This window comes from Capra hircus, chromosome 29, assembly GCF_001704415.2.
Source record: "Capra hircus breed San Clemente chromosome 29, ASM170441v1, whole genome shotgun sequence".
In the NCBI taxonomy this organism is placed as follows: Eukaryota; Metazoa; Chordata; class Mammalia; order Artiodactyla; family Bovidae; genus Capra; species Capra hircus.
In genome coordinates this window covers 23821646-23837852 of record NC_030836.1, presented here as the reverse complement: position 1 = coordinate 23837852, position 16207 = coordinate 23821646, and the positions used below count along the sequence as shown (strand labels likewise).

The 16207-nt window shown below is 35.5% G+C and overlaps 1 protein-coding gene across 1 annotated transcript in view; it reads left to right on the top strand.

Moving 5' to 3' along the window:
- The window catches only part of PRMT3 (protein arginine methyltransferase 3), a 135797-nt gene that overhangs the window by 110653 nt on the left and 8937 nt on the right, over positions 1-16207 (top strand). Inside the window, exons 14-15 of the mRNA XM_018043427.1 lie at positions 11015-11065; positions 11237-11324. Of these exons, the coding sequence (XP_017898916.1) occupies positions 11015-11065; positions 11237-11324 (139 nt within the window). The remainder of the gene's footprint in view (positions 1-11014; positions 11066-11236; positions 11325-16207) is intronic.

Here is a 16207-nt window from a genome sequence, read left to right as displayed (position 1 = left end):
AGCTCCAGGAGTTACAGATGGTAGGTAGATCAGATATGGACTTTAACTATGCTTAACTAAGTTCAAGAACAAAAATTGAAAATTTTGAACAAAAGAGTTGGGAATATTTAAGAAATAATATAACAGATTTGAAAAAGAACTGAATAGATATTCTAAAAAACTAAAGATGAGTTTAGTGGCAAATATTAAATCACTAGTGTAGGGAGGATTATTGAACTACATTTTATGTCAGAAGGAAATATCCAGAACAACACACAGGGATGTCAGAATGCAGCATTGGGAAGGGCAAGAGATACAGAAGAAACAAGAAACAGTCTCCTGTATGTTTAAATGGGGGTCCCAAAGAGAAAAAGAGGTAAGAATTTTCAAACTGTTTGAAGAGCTAATGGCTGAGAATTTCCCAAAACAGATGAAAGACAATGAACTACAATTTAAGAAATATAGCGTATCTTGAATAGGAATGATTTTAAAAATCCTTCCATTTTTAGATACGTGCCCCAGAGAAATGAAAACATACATCCATACAAATACTTGTTCTTGAATGTACATAGCAGCACTACTTTTAACAGCTAACAAAGGGAAGCAGTCCATCACCTGAAGAATGAATAAACAAAACGTGGTATAGCCATATAATGAAATATTATGTGGGTATAGAAAACAGTGAAATCCTGATACATGCTGCAGAATGTATGAACCCTGAAATAATGAGTGAAAATGCTAAGTGAAAAAGGCCTGCTGTGAGGGGATTCCATTTATATGATGTTCCGGTTCTATGATTCCACTTATCTGACATGTTCATACTAGGCAAATCTGAGAACTGAGGATAAAAGGAGCAGTATGGATACAAGGTTTCTTTGGGGTTGATAAAAATATAAAATTAGATTGTGGTGATGATTGTACAACTCAGTTTTTAAAAACTGAATTATACAGTTTACTTAAATGGGGAAATTTTTATGGAATGTGAATTGTATTTCAATTTAAAAAGGGAGAAGACTTTCCCTAGAATATCCCTAGATACATTCTACTAAAATCAAAGAGAACATCTTAAAAGCCTCAGTGGGGCTGTAAGAAGAACATTGAAATTGTCTTCAAAAGAACAATAAATAGATGATTTCTCAGCAGGAACAATAGAATTGGAAGATAGAAGGTAATTCAGTGATGACATCCTCACTGTGCTGAAAGAAAATAACTGCCAACCCTGAATTTTACCCAGCTAAAATAACTTTGCCAACAAAGGTCCGTCTAGTCAAAGCTGTGACGTTTCCAGTAGTCATGTGTGAATGTGAGAGTTGGACTATAAAGAAAGCTGAGCTCCAAGAGTGATACTTTTGAACTGTGGTGTTGGAGAAGACTCTTGAGTCCCTTGAACAGCAAGGAGATCCAACTAATCAATCCTAAAGGAAATCAGTCCTGAATATTCATTGGAAGGACTGATGCTGAAGCTGAAGCTCCAATACTTTGGCCACCTGATGCAAAGAACAGACTCACTGGAAAAGACCCTGCTGCTGGGAAAGATTGAAAGCAGGAGGAGACGGGGATGAGATGGTTGGATGGCATCATGACTTGATAGACATGAGTTTGAGTAAGTTCCGGGAGTTGGTGATGGATAGGGAAGCCTGGTGTGCTGCAGTCCATGGGGTCACAGTCAGACACGACTGAGTAAGTGAACTGAACTGAACTGAAAATAACTTTTAAGAATGAAGCTGAGAGCTTCCCTGGTGGAACAGTGGATTGGAACCCACCTGCCAGTGCAGGAGACATGGGTTCTATCCCTGGTCTGGGAAGATCCCACATGCCACGGAGCGGCTGAGCCCATGTGCCACACACAACTACTGAAGCCTGCACCCCTAGAGCCTGTGCTTCGCAACAAGGGAAGCTGCCTCCGTGAGAAGCCTGTGCACTGCAACAAAGAATAGCCCCCACTCACTGCAGCTGGGGGAAGCTCACATGCAGCAGTGAAACCCAGCACAACCAAAAATAAACTTAAAAAATGAAGAATGAAGCTGAAATAGGTATTTCAGGTGAACAAAAAAGAATTTGCCCCAGGAAACTGATTAATGAACATAATAAGAGCAAACAAAAAGTGGTCCTAGATGGAAGTCCAGAAATACAGGAAGCAATGAAAGGGAACAGAAGTGGTATATGCATATATGTACATATAGCAGTAGTTCCACTCCTAGGCATGTACCCAACAGCACTGAGTGCTTCAGTTCACCAAGATACATTCGTCAAAGAATGTTCATAAAGATGGCACTTAATAGTTGTCAACAGTAGACTGGATACATAAATTGTATAGTCACAAATGTCTTAGAGCCAGATAACTATTTAGGTAATACGCAGTCATATAAGTGAATGTCAAAAACAATAATAAAATTAGCTAGGAACAAAAGACTATATGATATTGGTGAAGCATGTAATAGGGAAAATGAATTTGCGCTTAGAAATTGGAGAGATAAGTCTTGGCAAGGACATACAGAAAAGAGAACTCTACACTTTTAGTGGAAATGTAAGTAGGTACAACCACTATAGGAAACAGTGCAGAGGTTCCTCAGAAAATTAAAAATAGAACCGCCATTTGACCCAGCAACCCTGCTTCAGGGTATATGTCCAGAGGAAATGAAAACAGGGTCTTGATTATTCACAATAGTCAAGATATAGAAACATCCAAGGTGTATACAATGGACTAGATAAAGAAGATACAAGATTATATATACGCACACGTGCACACTATATATACGCACATGTGCACACTATATATACACACACATGCAGTGGAGGAGTATTCCACTGTAAAAAGAAGGAAATCTTGCCATTTACCACAGCATGAATGGATCTTGAGGGTATTAGGCTAAGTGAAAAAAGTCAGAAGGAAACAAACAACTGTTTGATATCTCTTATACTTAGAAACTAAATGAAAAGGCCAGATTCCGAAACAGAGAACAGAATGGTGGTTACCAGTGGGTGGAGGACTGGGAAAAATGGGGAAATGTTGGTTAAGAGTACAGACTTCCAGTTAGAAGTTGAGTAAGTTCTGGGGCTCCATTGTACATCAAATTGATTATACCGTAGTTAACGATGCTATATTATATAGTTGAAGATTATGAAAAGTAGATTTTAAATGTTCTCACTGCAAAAGAAAAGTGATAATCATGTGGCATGATGGAGGTTTAGTTAATGCTCTGGTGGTAATCGTTTTGCGGTATGTAAGTGTATCAAATCAACATATGACGCACCTTATATATTGTTAGGTTAGTTACATCATTGACTGTATAAATTAATAGTATCTTGTGTTTCTAGCTAGGAAGAAATGTTGAGGAGTAAGGCCATATAAGCTATTGATTTATGAAATGTCAGAATTCAAGTACCTATGTTTTAGTCTCTGAAGCAGTGATCCCTTCTGCTCTCTAAAACTGCCTTTGTAGGTAGTTTTGTAGGTAAACTACAAGGGAGCAATCTTAGTAAATTTTAAAGGAATTTCAGTTGTACTTTGGGAATATTTTAGTAGATCAAAAATGATTTATGTTGAATTTTTTTAGTAAAAGTACCTTTTAAAAATATTCTTAAACCTATTGTCTGTTTAGATGCTTTCCATATTGCTTGATCTATTTCTAAACAATACTCAGTTTGGTGATACCCCTTGAGAAGTACATGGTACTTAACGTGTATTGTTCCCTAGAGGAATCATGAAAGAAAGAAAAGATGCAAATTTCCTCCTGGGATAAAATAGAAAATTAATTGAAGAGGGAAGAGTCTATAATTTAAGCTATAGTTAATATTGGGAGAATAATGTAGTATGTAATTTTCATTTTCTTGGTTATGTCTTCTTAAATACCACTTATCACCAGCAGAGTTCATGCTCTTTATGCAGCAGCTTTTTATGGCCTGTATTTGTATTCTCAATCTGATTGGTTTATAGACAGTGATGTAAGTTTAAAATGTATAATCTTTTTTACGCATTATCTTCTTACTCTTGCTTTACTTGCTTCAGACTCATCATCAGTTAGTGTTTGAATTCCATGTTAAGATTTTGAAAGAAATGCTCCAACAAAAAATGAACTGTATTTTTGTTATAGTGATTCTGCTGCATGGATTACAAGCACTCAATCTCCATGCTTGGATAAACTCCATCAAAAGCACATTATCCTCCTATTTCTGTGGCCAGCTGCCTAATTGTATCTGCTGTAACCACACGCTGCTGGAACATGATACCAGTGAAAAACAGAAATGATAAATTACTCCCTGCAGGTGATAGTGATAATGATAATTTTTAATTTCCTTCTTCCTCATAAGGTCTAGCCTGATCTCACTTCATTGGCTGCCATCCTGTTATATACACACAAGATATGTCCTCTTTAAAGAAATACTCATCACACTAAAATACATGAGAAAGCAATTCATTTTTATTCCATATCATTGTTCTTCAAATGAGCATGTATCATATCCTACTTTGTATGTATGGGATGAAAAAACAATATGTAGTTTAAAACAGATTTTTAAAATGGTTCAATGTACACATGAAATGATTTGTGAAATCCACAAAGCAGAAACAAATAGCTCATTCTGAAACTCTCTTGTAATACTTCGGAATATTTAAGATGCACAATAAAGCTACATGTCAGTATTATTTTCCTATGTACTTCAGAGTAATTATGGAAGATTCTCACCAAATTATAAGCATGATCAAACTATCCCAGAAATTTACTGTATGCATATATTTTCCTTTCATTCTGTTTGTTTATGTCATTATCACTGTTGTTCTTAATTACCATTAACTTTCTCTCAGTCTTAGTGACTTTATACCTGTATTTTTCTGCCTGTGGTATAAGGCAGTGAGTTTTATTTATTTCATTGTGACCTTGCCTTTGCAAACTAACCTAGCTCCTATAGATACTTAATTTCAAAGCTTATTTCTCTCCTTAGCATTCCCCTTGCCCCTAATTAGAGATATATATGGAACAAAAGGGAAATTCATTCTGTGGCCAGGTCTTCCAATCTATCTGACCTTTTTTAAGCACATGTCAAGATGTGCTCCAGTTATTTATTGCCATTACCTGTTCAGCATCATTTTCAATTTCCTGTGCTGGTTGTTTATTCTTGTATTTGAATGACTTCCACAGAGTTCATTGAAATTAACATTTAAAACACCTAGAGATATCATGTCAAAGTGATGGTAACAAGGAGGTTAAACTGTAATTGAAAAACATTTGCATGTTTATATTCTGCAGTGAAATGAATAGTTTTGTCCCCAAATCATCTGACATATATGACTGTTTATAACATCTTTGCAGAAATAAATACAGTGATCATAGTTCAGCTAGTTTATATGATGTAATTATCAAGAATCACTTTATTAAAAAGAAGAAAAAGCTCTTTCCTTACAGTGTCATTCTAGGCATTGCTTGTATTAGAGGGTAAATACCATTTAGTTCTCTGATGAGTACATTATGTGCATGTGATTTTAAATCCCAGGTGAATTTTTTCCTGACTTCTTATGCTTCTGCTTAATGTTTGCAGTGGAACTGATCTTAACACTACCCTTAAGCAAACATCATTAGGAAGGTAGATCTGCATGAAGAGTTGGAGATCCTATAATGTCCTTCACAGGGAACTATGGTATAGATATGTCTTCTATTTTTCTTTCTTATTTTATTTGTTTGTCTTTGGGTTTATAAACTATTTGTTTTTTGGTTATGCTAAACTATCCAGTATTTCTTTCACTGTATTTTTGGGTATCTGCGGGAAGGTTAGTTTCTTTTTTGAGAACTAAATTTCATAGAAATTATATTTAGGGATTGAAAGACAATTCTAAAATGCCTTTATATTCTCAGATCTTTTTTATTTTTTAACTGTTTGTAAACTTGTGTATCAGCCTCTTGTGTTCATTAAAACCTATACTCCATGATTATAGTTCTGTAATGTTCTGTTATATTAACATTACCAGCCTGTTTTGTTTTTTTTTTAAACCAGAGTTAAATAGGTCATTTCTCTTTATATAGTTTATGTATTTCAAACTCTGGTCGCATTTTCTGATAACGTCGTAACAGCTGCTTTTCAGCCCAAATTTGTTGTTTTCACGAAAGGTTTTATTAGGTCACTGAAGTTTTTATTTCTTCACTTCCATTTTTGGTAACATAGAGGATATAACATATGTATAACTTAAAGAATAATTATAAAGTAACCCTCTCCCTCTAGAACCCACTTACTAAAATCTTTAGAAGTCTTCATAATGTTTTAATATATACACTGTGTGCTTGCTCAGTTGTTCAGTCATGTCCGACTCTTTGCAGCCCGACAGACTCCTCTGTCCATGGCTTATCTAGACAAGAACAGTGGTGTGAATTGCCATTTCCTACTCCAGGGGAATCTTCCCGTCCCAGGGATTAAACCTGCATCTCCTGCACTGGCAGGCAGATTCTTTATCACTGAGCCACCTGGAAAGCCCATCCCCGTGTATACACTATGTATAAAATAGGTAACTAATGAGAACGTACTAGATAGCAGAGGGAGCTCTACTCAGTGCTCTGTGGAGACCTAAATGAGATGGGAATCCAAAAAGAGGGGATATATGTATACATGTAACTGTTTCAGTTTGCTGTATAGCAGAAACAAATATAACATTGTAAAGCAACTATTCTTCAATAAAAATTAATACAAACCAATACAAATAAAATTTATCATTTTTCAACGATTTTATAATAAAATATATATACATATAGAGAGGGTTTCAGTAATTTCTATTGCTGTTACTTTCCCATTTGCATCTTTTCTTCTCTACTTGCAACTTTAGGGACTTCTCTGGTGGCTCAGACGGTAAAGTGTCTGCCTACAATGTGGAAAACCTGGGTTCGATCCCTGGGTCAGGAAGATCCTCTGGAGAAGGCAATGGCAACCCCCTCCAGTACTCTTGCCTGGAAAATCCCATGGACGGAGGAGCCTGTCAGTCTACAGTCCATGGGGTCGCAAAGTTTCGGGCATGACTGAGTGACTAAACTTTCACTTTTGCTACTCTCCTCATTGGAAAATGTGTGTGTTAGTCGTTCAGTCATACCTAACTCTTTGTGATCTGTGGACTGTAGCCCACCAGGCTCCTCTATCCATGGAATTCTCCAGGCAAGAATACTGGAGTGGGTGGCCATTCCCTTCCACAGGGGATCTTCCTGACCCAGGGATCAAACCCAGGTCTCCTGCATTGCAAGCAGATTCTTTACCATCTCAGTCACCAGGGAAGCCCTGGAAAATGTTATTTTTCTAGAATTACTAGCTGGGTAAAACTTGTCATTCTTTAAATCAGTTTAGTTCCTTTTACATGTTAGACACTGCCCTAGCCTTTGGGGTACAGAGAGGACGGATTTTTTTGAGTCACTAAGGGAAATAATCAGAGATAACAGCTGAATTGAATGCCTCTCCATGCAATGCTGTGGATTATTTAGCTCAAGTCCTATTAAAAATAACTTACCACAGTTCTCCATATTTGTGAGAAATGGATAGATAAACATGAAGAATATCGATATTCCAAATCTATCTATTACTTTCAATAGCTTGGTCAAATCTTTCCAGATAGTTATATATTCACATTTGTGTAACACAGAATAAGTGCCCCAAATAAATACATATTATTCTTTTCTCTTAATAGTATACCACAACTCTTTTTCCAAATCAGTAAATACTTATCTGTAGGTTTACTTTTGATGGCCAAATAGTATTCTATTATTTGTAGATTTTGTGATTTATTAACTGATTACCTGTTGTTGAAAATTTGGGCTAAAACTGACATAGTTAAATCTTTGCAAGCATACTTAATAATTTCCTTAGAATAACTTTGTGGAAGTTTTGAATTACTGGATCAACCAGTATTATATTGTAAAAAATCTTAGTTGAGTGAACGAAAACAGAAAAGTACACAAGTCATAAGTATAGTTTAACAGAATTACACAAAGTGATTTTTCCCTCAGGTGTATATACGCAGCATTCAACTTAAGAAACAGAATATTACTAGAAACCCTAACCCCTTCCAGTTTCTATCCTTGTTGTAAGGATAACTCCTCTTCTGACTTGTAACACTATGAATTAAGTTTGCTATTTTTGGATTTCTGTATATAAATTGAGTCATATCATGTGTGCTATTTTGCATCTGATTTCTTTTTAATATGTATTAGTTATTTTCCGTAGAAAAGTTATTTCATTTATTTTCCCAGCATGAATGCTGCCTTCTCCACCAACTGTGAATAATGTCATTTAAAAAACACAATCAAAGAAAATTGTATCCAGTTGTCTTAATTTACTTATTTTTTTCTAAGTAGGTGAAACTTTTTTTTAATATGTCTATTAATCATTTGTTTTTCTTTTGTAATTCTCTTGCTTTGTCTTTTGTTAGCTTCTTTTGATGCATTGCTGTTTTACTAATTTGTAGTAGCTTAGGGAGCTGATTCATTGGAAAAGACTGATGCTGGGAGGGGTTGGGGGCAGGAGGAGAAGGGGACGACAGAGGATGAGATGGCTGGATGGCATCACTGACTCGATGGACAAGAGTTTGGATGAACTCTGGGAGTTGGTGATGGACAGGGAGGCCTGGAGTGCGGCAATTCATGAGGTTGCAAAGAGTTGGACACGACTGAGCGACTGAACTGAACTGAGTGTACAAAGAACAGTGACCATTTGTTATATGTATGGCAAATATTCTCTCATCTCTATCTTTTAGTTTTGATACTAAAATTAAAATTTTTCTTGTATTAAGTTTCTGCCTTGTGTATGCTGCTTGAAGAGCCTTCTTTATTTGCAGACTTTATAGACATTATTTATGGTTTAGATTTCATTCTTCCTCCTGCCCTCTAGCCCCTGCACTGAGTTTTGTGCTTATGTGTGCTTACATTGAAAACCCCACCAGATGATGTTATAATTTTTTGCCTTAAATAATCATAGGTATCAAAGAAATTCAGAGGGGGAACGTAGTGTTTTATAGTTATCCAACTATTTATCATTTCTGTTGTTTTCTTATTTTTGATATTTCAGGTTTCCTTCCAGTATAATTGCCTGTCAGCCTAAAGAACTTCCTTTAAAATGTCTTCTAAAAAGCCTGTTGTCAATAGATTCTTTAATTTTCCTTCACTTGGAAATATTTTTATCCTTCATTCTCTAAAGGATATTTTTCCGGATATAGAATTTTAAAAGTGTTGGGTTTTTTTTTTCCTGTTCTATCATATTTTTCTTTTCAGTCTAGACCTCCAGTCAGATGTCTGTTAGCTCCATAGGTCCCTTAGTCTCTGGGCATTTTATTTTCAGTCTTTTCCCCTTGTTTTTTAAAATTGGTTCCTTTCAATTGGTTTCACTTCAGATTCACTGACTTTTTTCCCTGTGTCTTCTCCATTCTGCAACTCAGCCTAGGAAGTTTTTTGTTTCGGTTAATTGTGTTTTTCAGTTCTGAAATTCCCTTTAGGTTCCCTTTTTGTCATTTCTGTTCCTCCACTGAGAATTTCTCTTTGATTTATTTCAGTGTGTCTCTGTTGTGGCTTTGCTGTTAACTCATACCACCATAGTTATAGTTTCTGGTCTACGTCTTTGTCTGATAATTCAGCATCTGGGTCATCTCAGCACTGACATCTGTTGACTGTTTCCTCTTGACAGTTGGTTCCATTTTCCTGGACTTTGTATGCTGAGTAGTATTGCATTGTATCCTGGATATTGTGGACTCTTTGCTGACTTAATCTGGACCATATTGATGTTTGGTGTTAACAGGCAGTCAGTCCAGTGAAAGTCAGAACATAAGTTCCGTCAGCAGTGTCTCAGCAGGCAGTGGTTCAAACCTCATTTCTGTTCTTTGAGAGTGTGCTGTTCTGTTTTGGAGTTCTCTCCTGCAGGAACGCAGTTTAAGAATTGGTTTGAGACTTACATGGTTTTTTCTGTTTGACAGAATTATAAATAGTATTTTGATTCTCTCTTGGTATCTGAAGCATAATGAACCTCAAGGTTAAATACTGAATTTGGTTTGGGCTCAATCTGCATTAACCCTGTGGAATCAGTAAAACTCCACGTTTTTAACAAAAGCAGGAAAGTACACAAATTAGCTTTATATGACTTTTTGATAATCAGTTTCTAACTTTTACACTTTATAAGCTTTATTTAATGCCAGTTTTAAAATAGGTTGAGTCAAGCCTGTCCCACTAGTAAAAGAAAAAGGAATGGTATCATTTAAATTTTACACAAAAAGAAATTAAAATTTTATTTGATTGAACATATTCATTTCTTCTAGCAGCCTTTTATGCTATTACAGTGAACCTTAAGAGTTACATCAGATTTCTTCTTTGGGAGTATATACCTAAAACATAAGTTTTATTTGAATGGTGTAATTTTTATTTTCAGAAACAAAATATGTAATATTTAAAATTTTCATTTATCTCATCACAAACATAATCATACTACTTTGCTTTAAAATTGGATGAATTAAATCAGAAGAAATGAAATGAACTGGGTTTGTACAAAAGAGTATGTGTCAGTTATTTATTTCTGTGTAGCAAACCACTCCAAAACTTAGTGGCTTGATGTCAAAATCACATAGATTTATTTGTCTGTGTTTCTATAGTCTGGACTGTTCTGCTAGTCTAGTTCAGTACTAGTTCTACTGGTCTCTCCTGGGCTGTCTCACACTGCTGCGGCTGTATGAGACTCATTTGGCAGCATCTCAGTGGGAGAGTCTGGATGGGTAAGGGACCGGATGAGCCTCGCTCCATGTAGAGTCTCACTTTTCAGTGGTCCAGCACTGTCATTTCTCTAATTGAACACATATTGAGTATCTGATTAGCCTTGTTACCCTTATTATCTTTTTTATATGGGGGAAAGCCAAGTTACATTACTTTATTTTTAACATCTTTTTTTCTAGAGAAAATAGTGACCTGCCATTTGTTTAAGAATGTCTAATCTTTGAAATGGTTTCTTACTTGCCGTGACTTAAAAGACCATGAAATCAATTGTTACATGATTAGCTTAATAATTATTTATATTACTTCTTTTTAAAAAACAGGCAATTGCTGGCTACTTCGATATATATTTTGAGAAGAATTGCCACAACAAGGTAAGTATCTCATAACTAGGCAAGTATTTTATTTTCGTGCCCCAAGGTGTTTGATCATAAGCATTTTGCTTTTGTGAGTAGTTGGAGCTTGTATTTGATGTAGTAAATTAATGTACCGTGATATTAAAAGTCTTGTACTTCATCAGACATTTTTGAACTCTGCCAATGCAGGTTGTGTTTTCTACGGGCCCGCTGAGCACCAAAACACACTGGAAGCAAACAATATTTCTATTGGAAAAGCCATTTTCAGTTAAAGCAGGTAAGAAAGAAAGAGGGGTGGGTGTCTTACTCATTCTGAAATAAACAGTATTCATCCATTCTACAACCACTTTTTCTGTGCCCACTGTATTTGAAGCAATGTAGCATACTAAGGTAAGTAGTTCTTAAGAGTTTACCATGTACATAAAGTTTAGGTAGCATATCATTTCATTACATAAGTAAGTTAAAGAAAACTTTTATTTGAATCTGATGTCTGCCAGTTACAATGCCATTGTGTAGCTCTTATGTTGAGTACTACACAGTAATTCAGAAAATTTTTCGTTAAGCATTAACTAGTATATACTAAGTTGAAACTATAACTAAAAGAAAATGTTTTAATTTCCCGAGTGACTAAACAGAAATATCACCAATAGAAGTAAAGTGTAAATTAAAGGAGACTGTCATTCAGTAGTTATTATATTCAAAGTCTGTTTGTTTAGAATGCTTTGCACCGGGTCTGCCTCCTCAGATCTTGCACAGTGTTTACAGGCTGACCCGGTGCTGCATCCCTTTGTTTTACATCTCACTGATTGTTCACTTACATGAGCACCTATAGTTCTTATATTTCTACACATTTTACACCAAAAGTTAGAGTTTGATTATGGAATCTTTTTTATTTTAACTGCTTGTTACATGTATGTCTTGTCCCATCTTCACTGAAAGCCTCTTGACTGTGGGAAAACTGAATGTACACCAAAGTTCAATGTAGAGATACTCAACATCAGATTATTTGTGTGTCTCTGGTGGCTCAGAGGTTAAAGTGTCTGCCTGTAATGTGGAAAACCCGGGTTCGATCCCTGGATCGGGAAGATCCCCTGGAGAAGGAAATGGCAACCCACTCCAGTGTTCTTGCCTGGAGAATCCCATGAACAGAGGAACTTGGTAGGCTACAGTCCACGGGGTCACAAAGAGTGGGACACGACTGAGTGACTTCACTTAAAAGCAACATGGAGCAAAGATTTGCAGAAGGATTCCTAAAATATATGAGTTTGATTTATATGAAGTTTTAAAAACATGTAAAACAACAGGCTATACACAGACGTAGTAAATTAAGAAGCAACACTTGAATTCATCAACGTGGTCACCTCTAGAGGAGGATAGAAATACGATTGCAGAAAGGGGCTTTGGTGCCATATATATGAACTATTTCTTTGAAAAACTGAAGGAACTGTGCAGAATGTCAAGATTTGACAAAACTGAACAAGTGGTTATTATATCATTCTCCATATTTAAAATATTTCATAAAATTGTAATATAGTTTTGATTTCACTATTGAAGCGTAAAGGAATTTAGTAGATGCAAATAAACACCATCAGAGTAAAGCAGCGCGGTGTTGTCATTCTTTCACTTTGAGGTTGTAATGCTATGGAAATAAAACTTTGATGGTGTCATTTTCTCTTTCTCTGGAAAGCTATAGCACAGCAAAACTGACATGAAGCAAAGACATCTTCATTTATGTTTCTTTGCTTTTTTTTACTCTGCTATTTGGATTAACTTTGGGAAAATTGAAAATACTGCTTTTTCCCTCGCTGTAACCGTTTGTTGTCTTACTACTAGAATTCTAAAGGCAATACTAATTCTTTCATGCTTTAATCTTGAGAGAGATTTAAGATAGCCTTTGAATTTTCTCCTACCTAATTGCAACACAATATTATTTATATCTAGTGAAATTTTGAAATCCTAACTATTCTTTACACAGTAATCCTTTGAGTAATTGATTTCTCAGAATACTGTGAAGAAGATGCATGATTCTAATGTTGCCCTGGGGCACCATCTACATTCTGTATTTCTTTTATTGCCATTATGTGTACTTACATTTAAATAGTAAGTCCAGTAGGCTCCCCTAAAAGAGCACAACCTGAGGAAAGTTTGTGAAAACAAAATTTCAAAGAAAGGAAAAAATAGTCATTCTCAGTTACAAGAGTTTTTTTTTTTACTCTACTAATTATTAGCCTCTGATGGTATTACTGATAAATAGAAGCCAGAAGCTGTGGAGCAGAGTATTGGGGTAGAAGCTAGTCAGAAAAAAGAGCTCTAGGGACCTCTGTATCAATATCGAACATGTTGATAATTTTATTAAATATAAATGGTCCATACATCTAGAAGATGAAATTTCATTCAGTGCTAAAAAGAAATGAACTATCAACCTGTGAAAAAACATGGAGGAATCTTAAACCCATATTACTGAGTGAAAGAAACCAACCACTTAAAGAAATAACACCAACTCTACACAGTCTCTTCCAGAAAATAGAAAAGAACTGATTTTATAAGGGCGGTATTTCTTTGATATCAAAAATTAGATGAAGATAGTACAAGATACTATAGACCAATGTCCCTCATGAATAAATCGTCAACAAAATAGTAGCAAATTAAATCCAATGATGCGAAAAAGAAAATACACTGTGACCAGATGGGTTTTATTCCAAGAATTCAAGGCTGATTCAGTATTTTAAAATCATATAATGTAGTCCACCATGCTAGCAGTCTAAAGAAGAAAAGCTACATGATCGTATCAGTGGATGCAGAAAAAAAAAGTTTGACAAAGTGTAATATCAATTCATGACAAATACAGCAAACTAGAAATAAAAGAGAGCTTCCTCATCCTGACAGATGGCATCCATACAGCCTACCGCTAGCATCATGCTGAATAAAGACAGACTAAATTTGAGACAAGGCCATGTGTCTACTTGCTCCACTCCTACACTGTTTTGTTTTATTTTTTTAGAATTTATTTTAATTGGAGGATAATTACTGTATAGTATTGTGATGGTTTTTTCCATGTATCAGCATGAATTGGCCATAGGCAATACATGTGTTCCCTCCATCCTGAACCCCGTCCTGCCTCTCTCCCTACCCTATCCCTCTGGGTTGTCACAGAGCACCAGTTTTGGGTGCCCTGCTTCATGCATCAAACTCGTACTGGTTATCTATTTTACATATGATAATGTATATGTTTGAATGCTATTCTCTCAAATTATCCCACCTTTTCCTTTTCCCACTGACTCCAAAAGTCTCTTCTTTACATCTGGGTCTCCTTTGCTGCCATTTATGTAGGATCATTGGTACCATCTTTCTAGATTCCATATATATGCGTTAATATGCAGTATTTGTCTTTCTCTTTCTGACTTACTTCACTCTGTATAATAGGCTCTAGGTTCATCCACCTTGTTAGAACTGACTCAAATGCATTCCTTTATAAAGGCTGAGTAATATTCCATTGTGTATATATACCACAACTTACTTACCCATTCATCTGCTGATGGACATCTAGGTTGCTTCCATATCCTAGCTGTTGTAAATAGTGCTGCATTGAACATTCAGGTACATGTGTCTTTTTCAGTTCTGGTTTCCTTAGAGTATATGCCCAGAAATGGGATTGCTGGGTCATATGGTAGTGTTATTCCTGGTTTTTTAAGGAATCTTCGTACTGTTCTCCATAGTGGTTGTATCAGTTTGCATTCCCACCAACAGTGTAACAAGGTTCCCTTTTCTCCACACCTTCTCCAGCGTTTGTTATTTGTAGACTTTTTGATGATGGCCATTCTGACTGGTGTGAGATGATACTTCATGGTGGTTTTGATTTGCATTTCTCCAATAATAAGTGATGTTGAGCATCTTTTCATTTGTTTATTAGCCTAAGCAAAAGTTAGACAAAGATGGTACAAGGAAATTAAACTACAGACCAATGTCCCTCATGAATAAATCCTCAACAAAATAGTAGCAAATTGAATCCAGTGATGTGTAAAAAGAAAATACACTGTGACCAGTGTTTATGTCTGCACTCCAGCACTGTTAAACTGGAAGTCTTAGCCAGTGCAATAAGAAGCAAAAAATAATTAAAACCATTGGGAAGGAAGAAATAAAGCTGTTATTATTTATAGATAATGTATACATAGAAAATTCTAGGAAATCTATCAAAAAATACAGAGCTAGTAAGTGAATTTAGCAAGAGAGAAATTAATGTGCTGATTCTAAAATTTATATACAAATGATCTAGACTATTGTAGCCAAACAATTTTAAGAACCATATTGTACTTCTTACACTATGTAAATTCTGAACTTAAAAATTATATTAACACAAGCAGTATAGTATTGACATATAAAAGATGGATATATAGATTAATACAGTGATAGAAAATGCAGAAATAGCCTCATTTTTGTGTAGTCAATTAAGTTTTTTCAGAGGGCCAGTATAAATTTAATTGGAAAAGGATAGTCTTCTCAGAAAATTGTGTTAGAACAGCTGAATATTCATAAAGGAAAATAATGACTCTTCTTCTCTGACACCAAATATATAAAAACTGACTTTAAATGGATAATAGACATAAACATAAAAGCTTAAAACTGTGAAATTTCTAGATAATAACATAAGAGAGCACCTTGATACTTGAGGTAGGTGAAAGTTTACAAAAGTGAAATATTAAGTAAAACTCATTGAACTGCAATTTTACATGTTATAGTTTTATTATATATAACCTACACCTTAATAAAGTTTAAGGCGAGGGTGCAGTGATTTGAGAGAAAAGCACTGAAACATGTATATTATCATATGTGAAATAGGTCGTCAGTCCAGGTTTGATGCATGAGACAGGGTGCTCAGGGCTGGTGCACTGGGATGACCCTGAGGGATGGGAAGGGGGTTCAGAATGGGGAACACATGTACACCCATGGCTGATTCATGTCAATGTATGACAAAAGCACTACAATATTGTAATTAGCCTTCAATTAAAATTAATTAATTAATTTAAAATTTAAAAAAAGCCCTCACTGGACCCTCAGTATATCCAGGGTAGAATCCAGATTCTTTACCATGACCCTTTACAGTCTGACCATTCTTCATCATTTCCAGCCCTGACCTGTCAGAACCCCACAGAAGCCCATGAT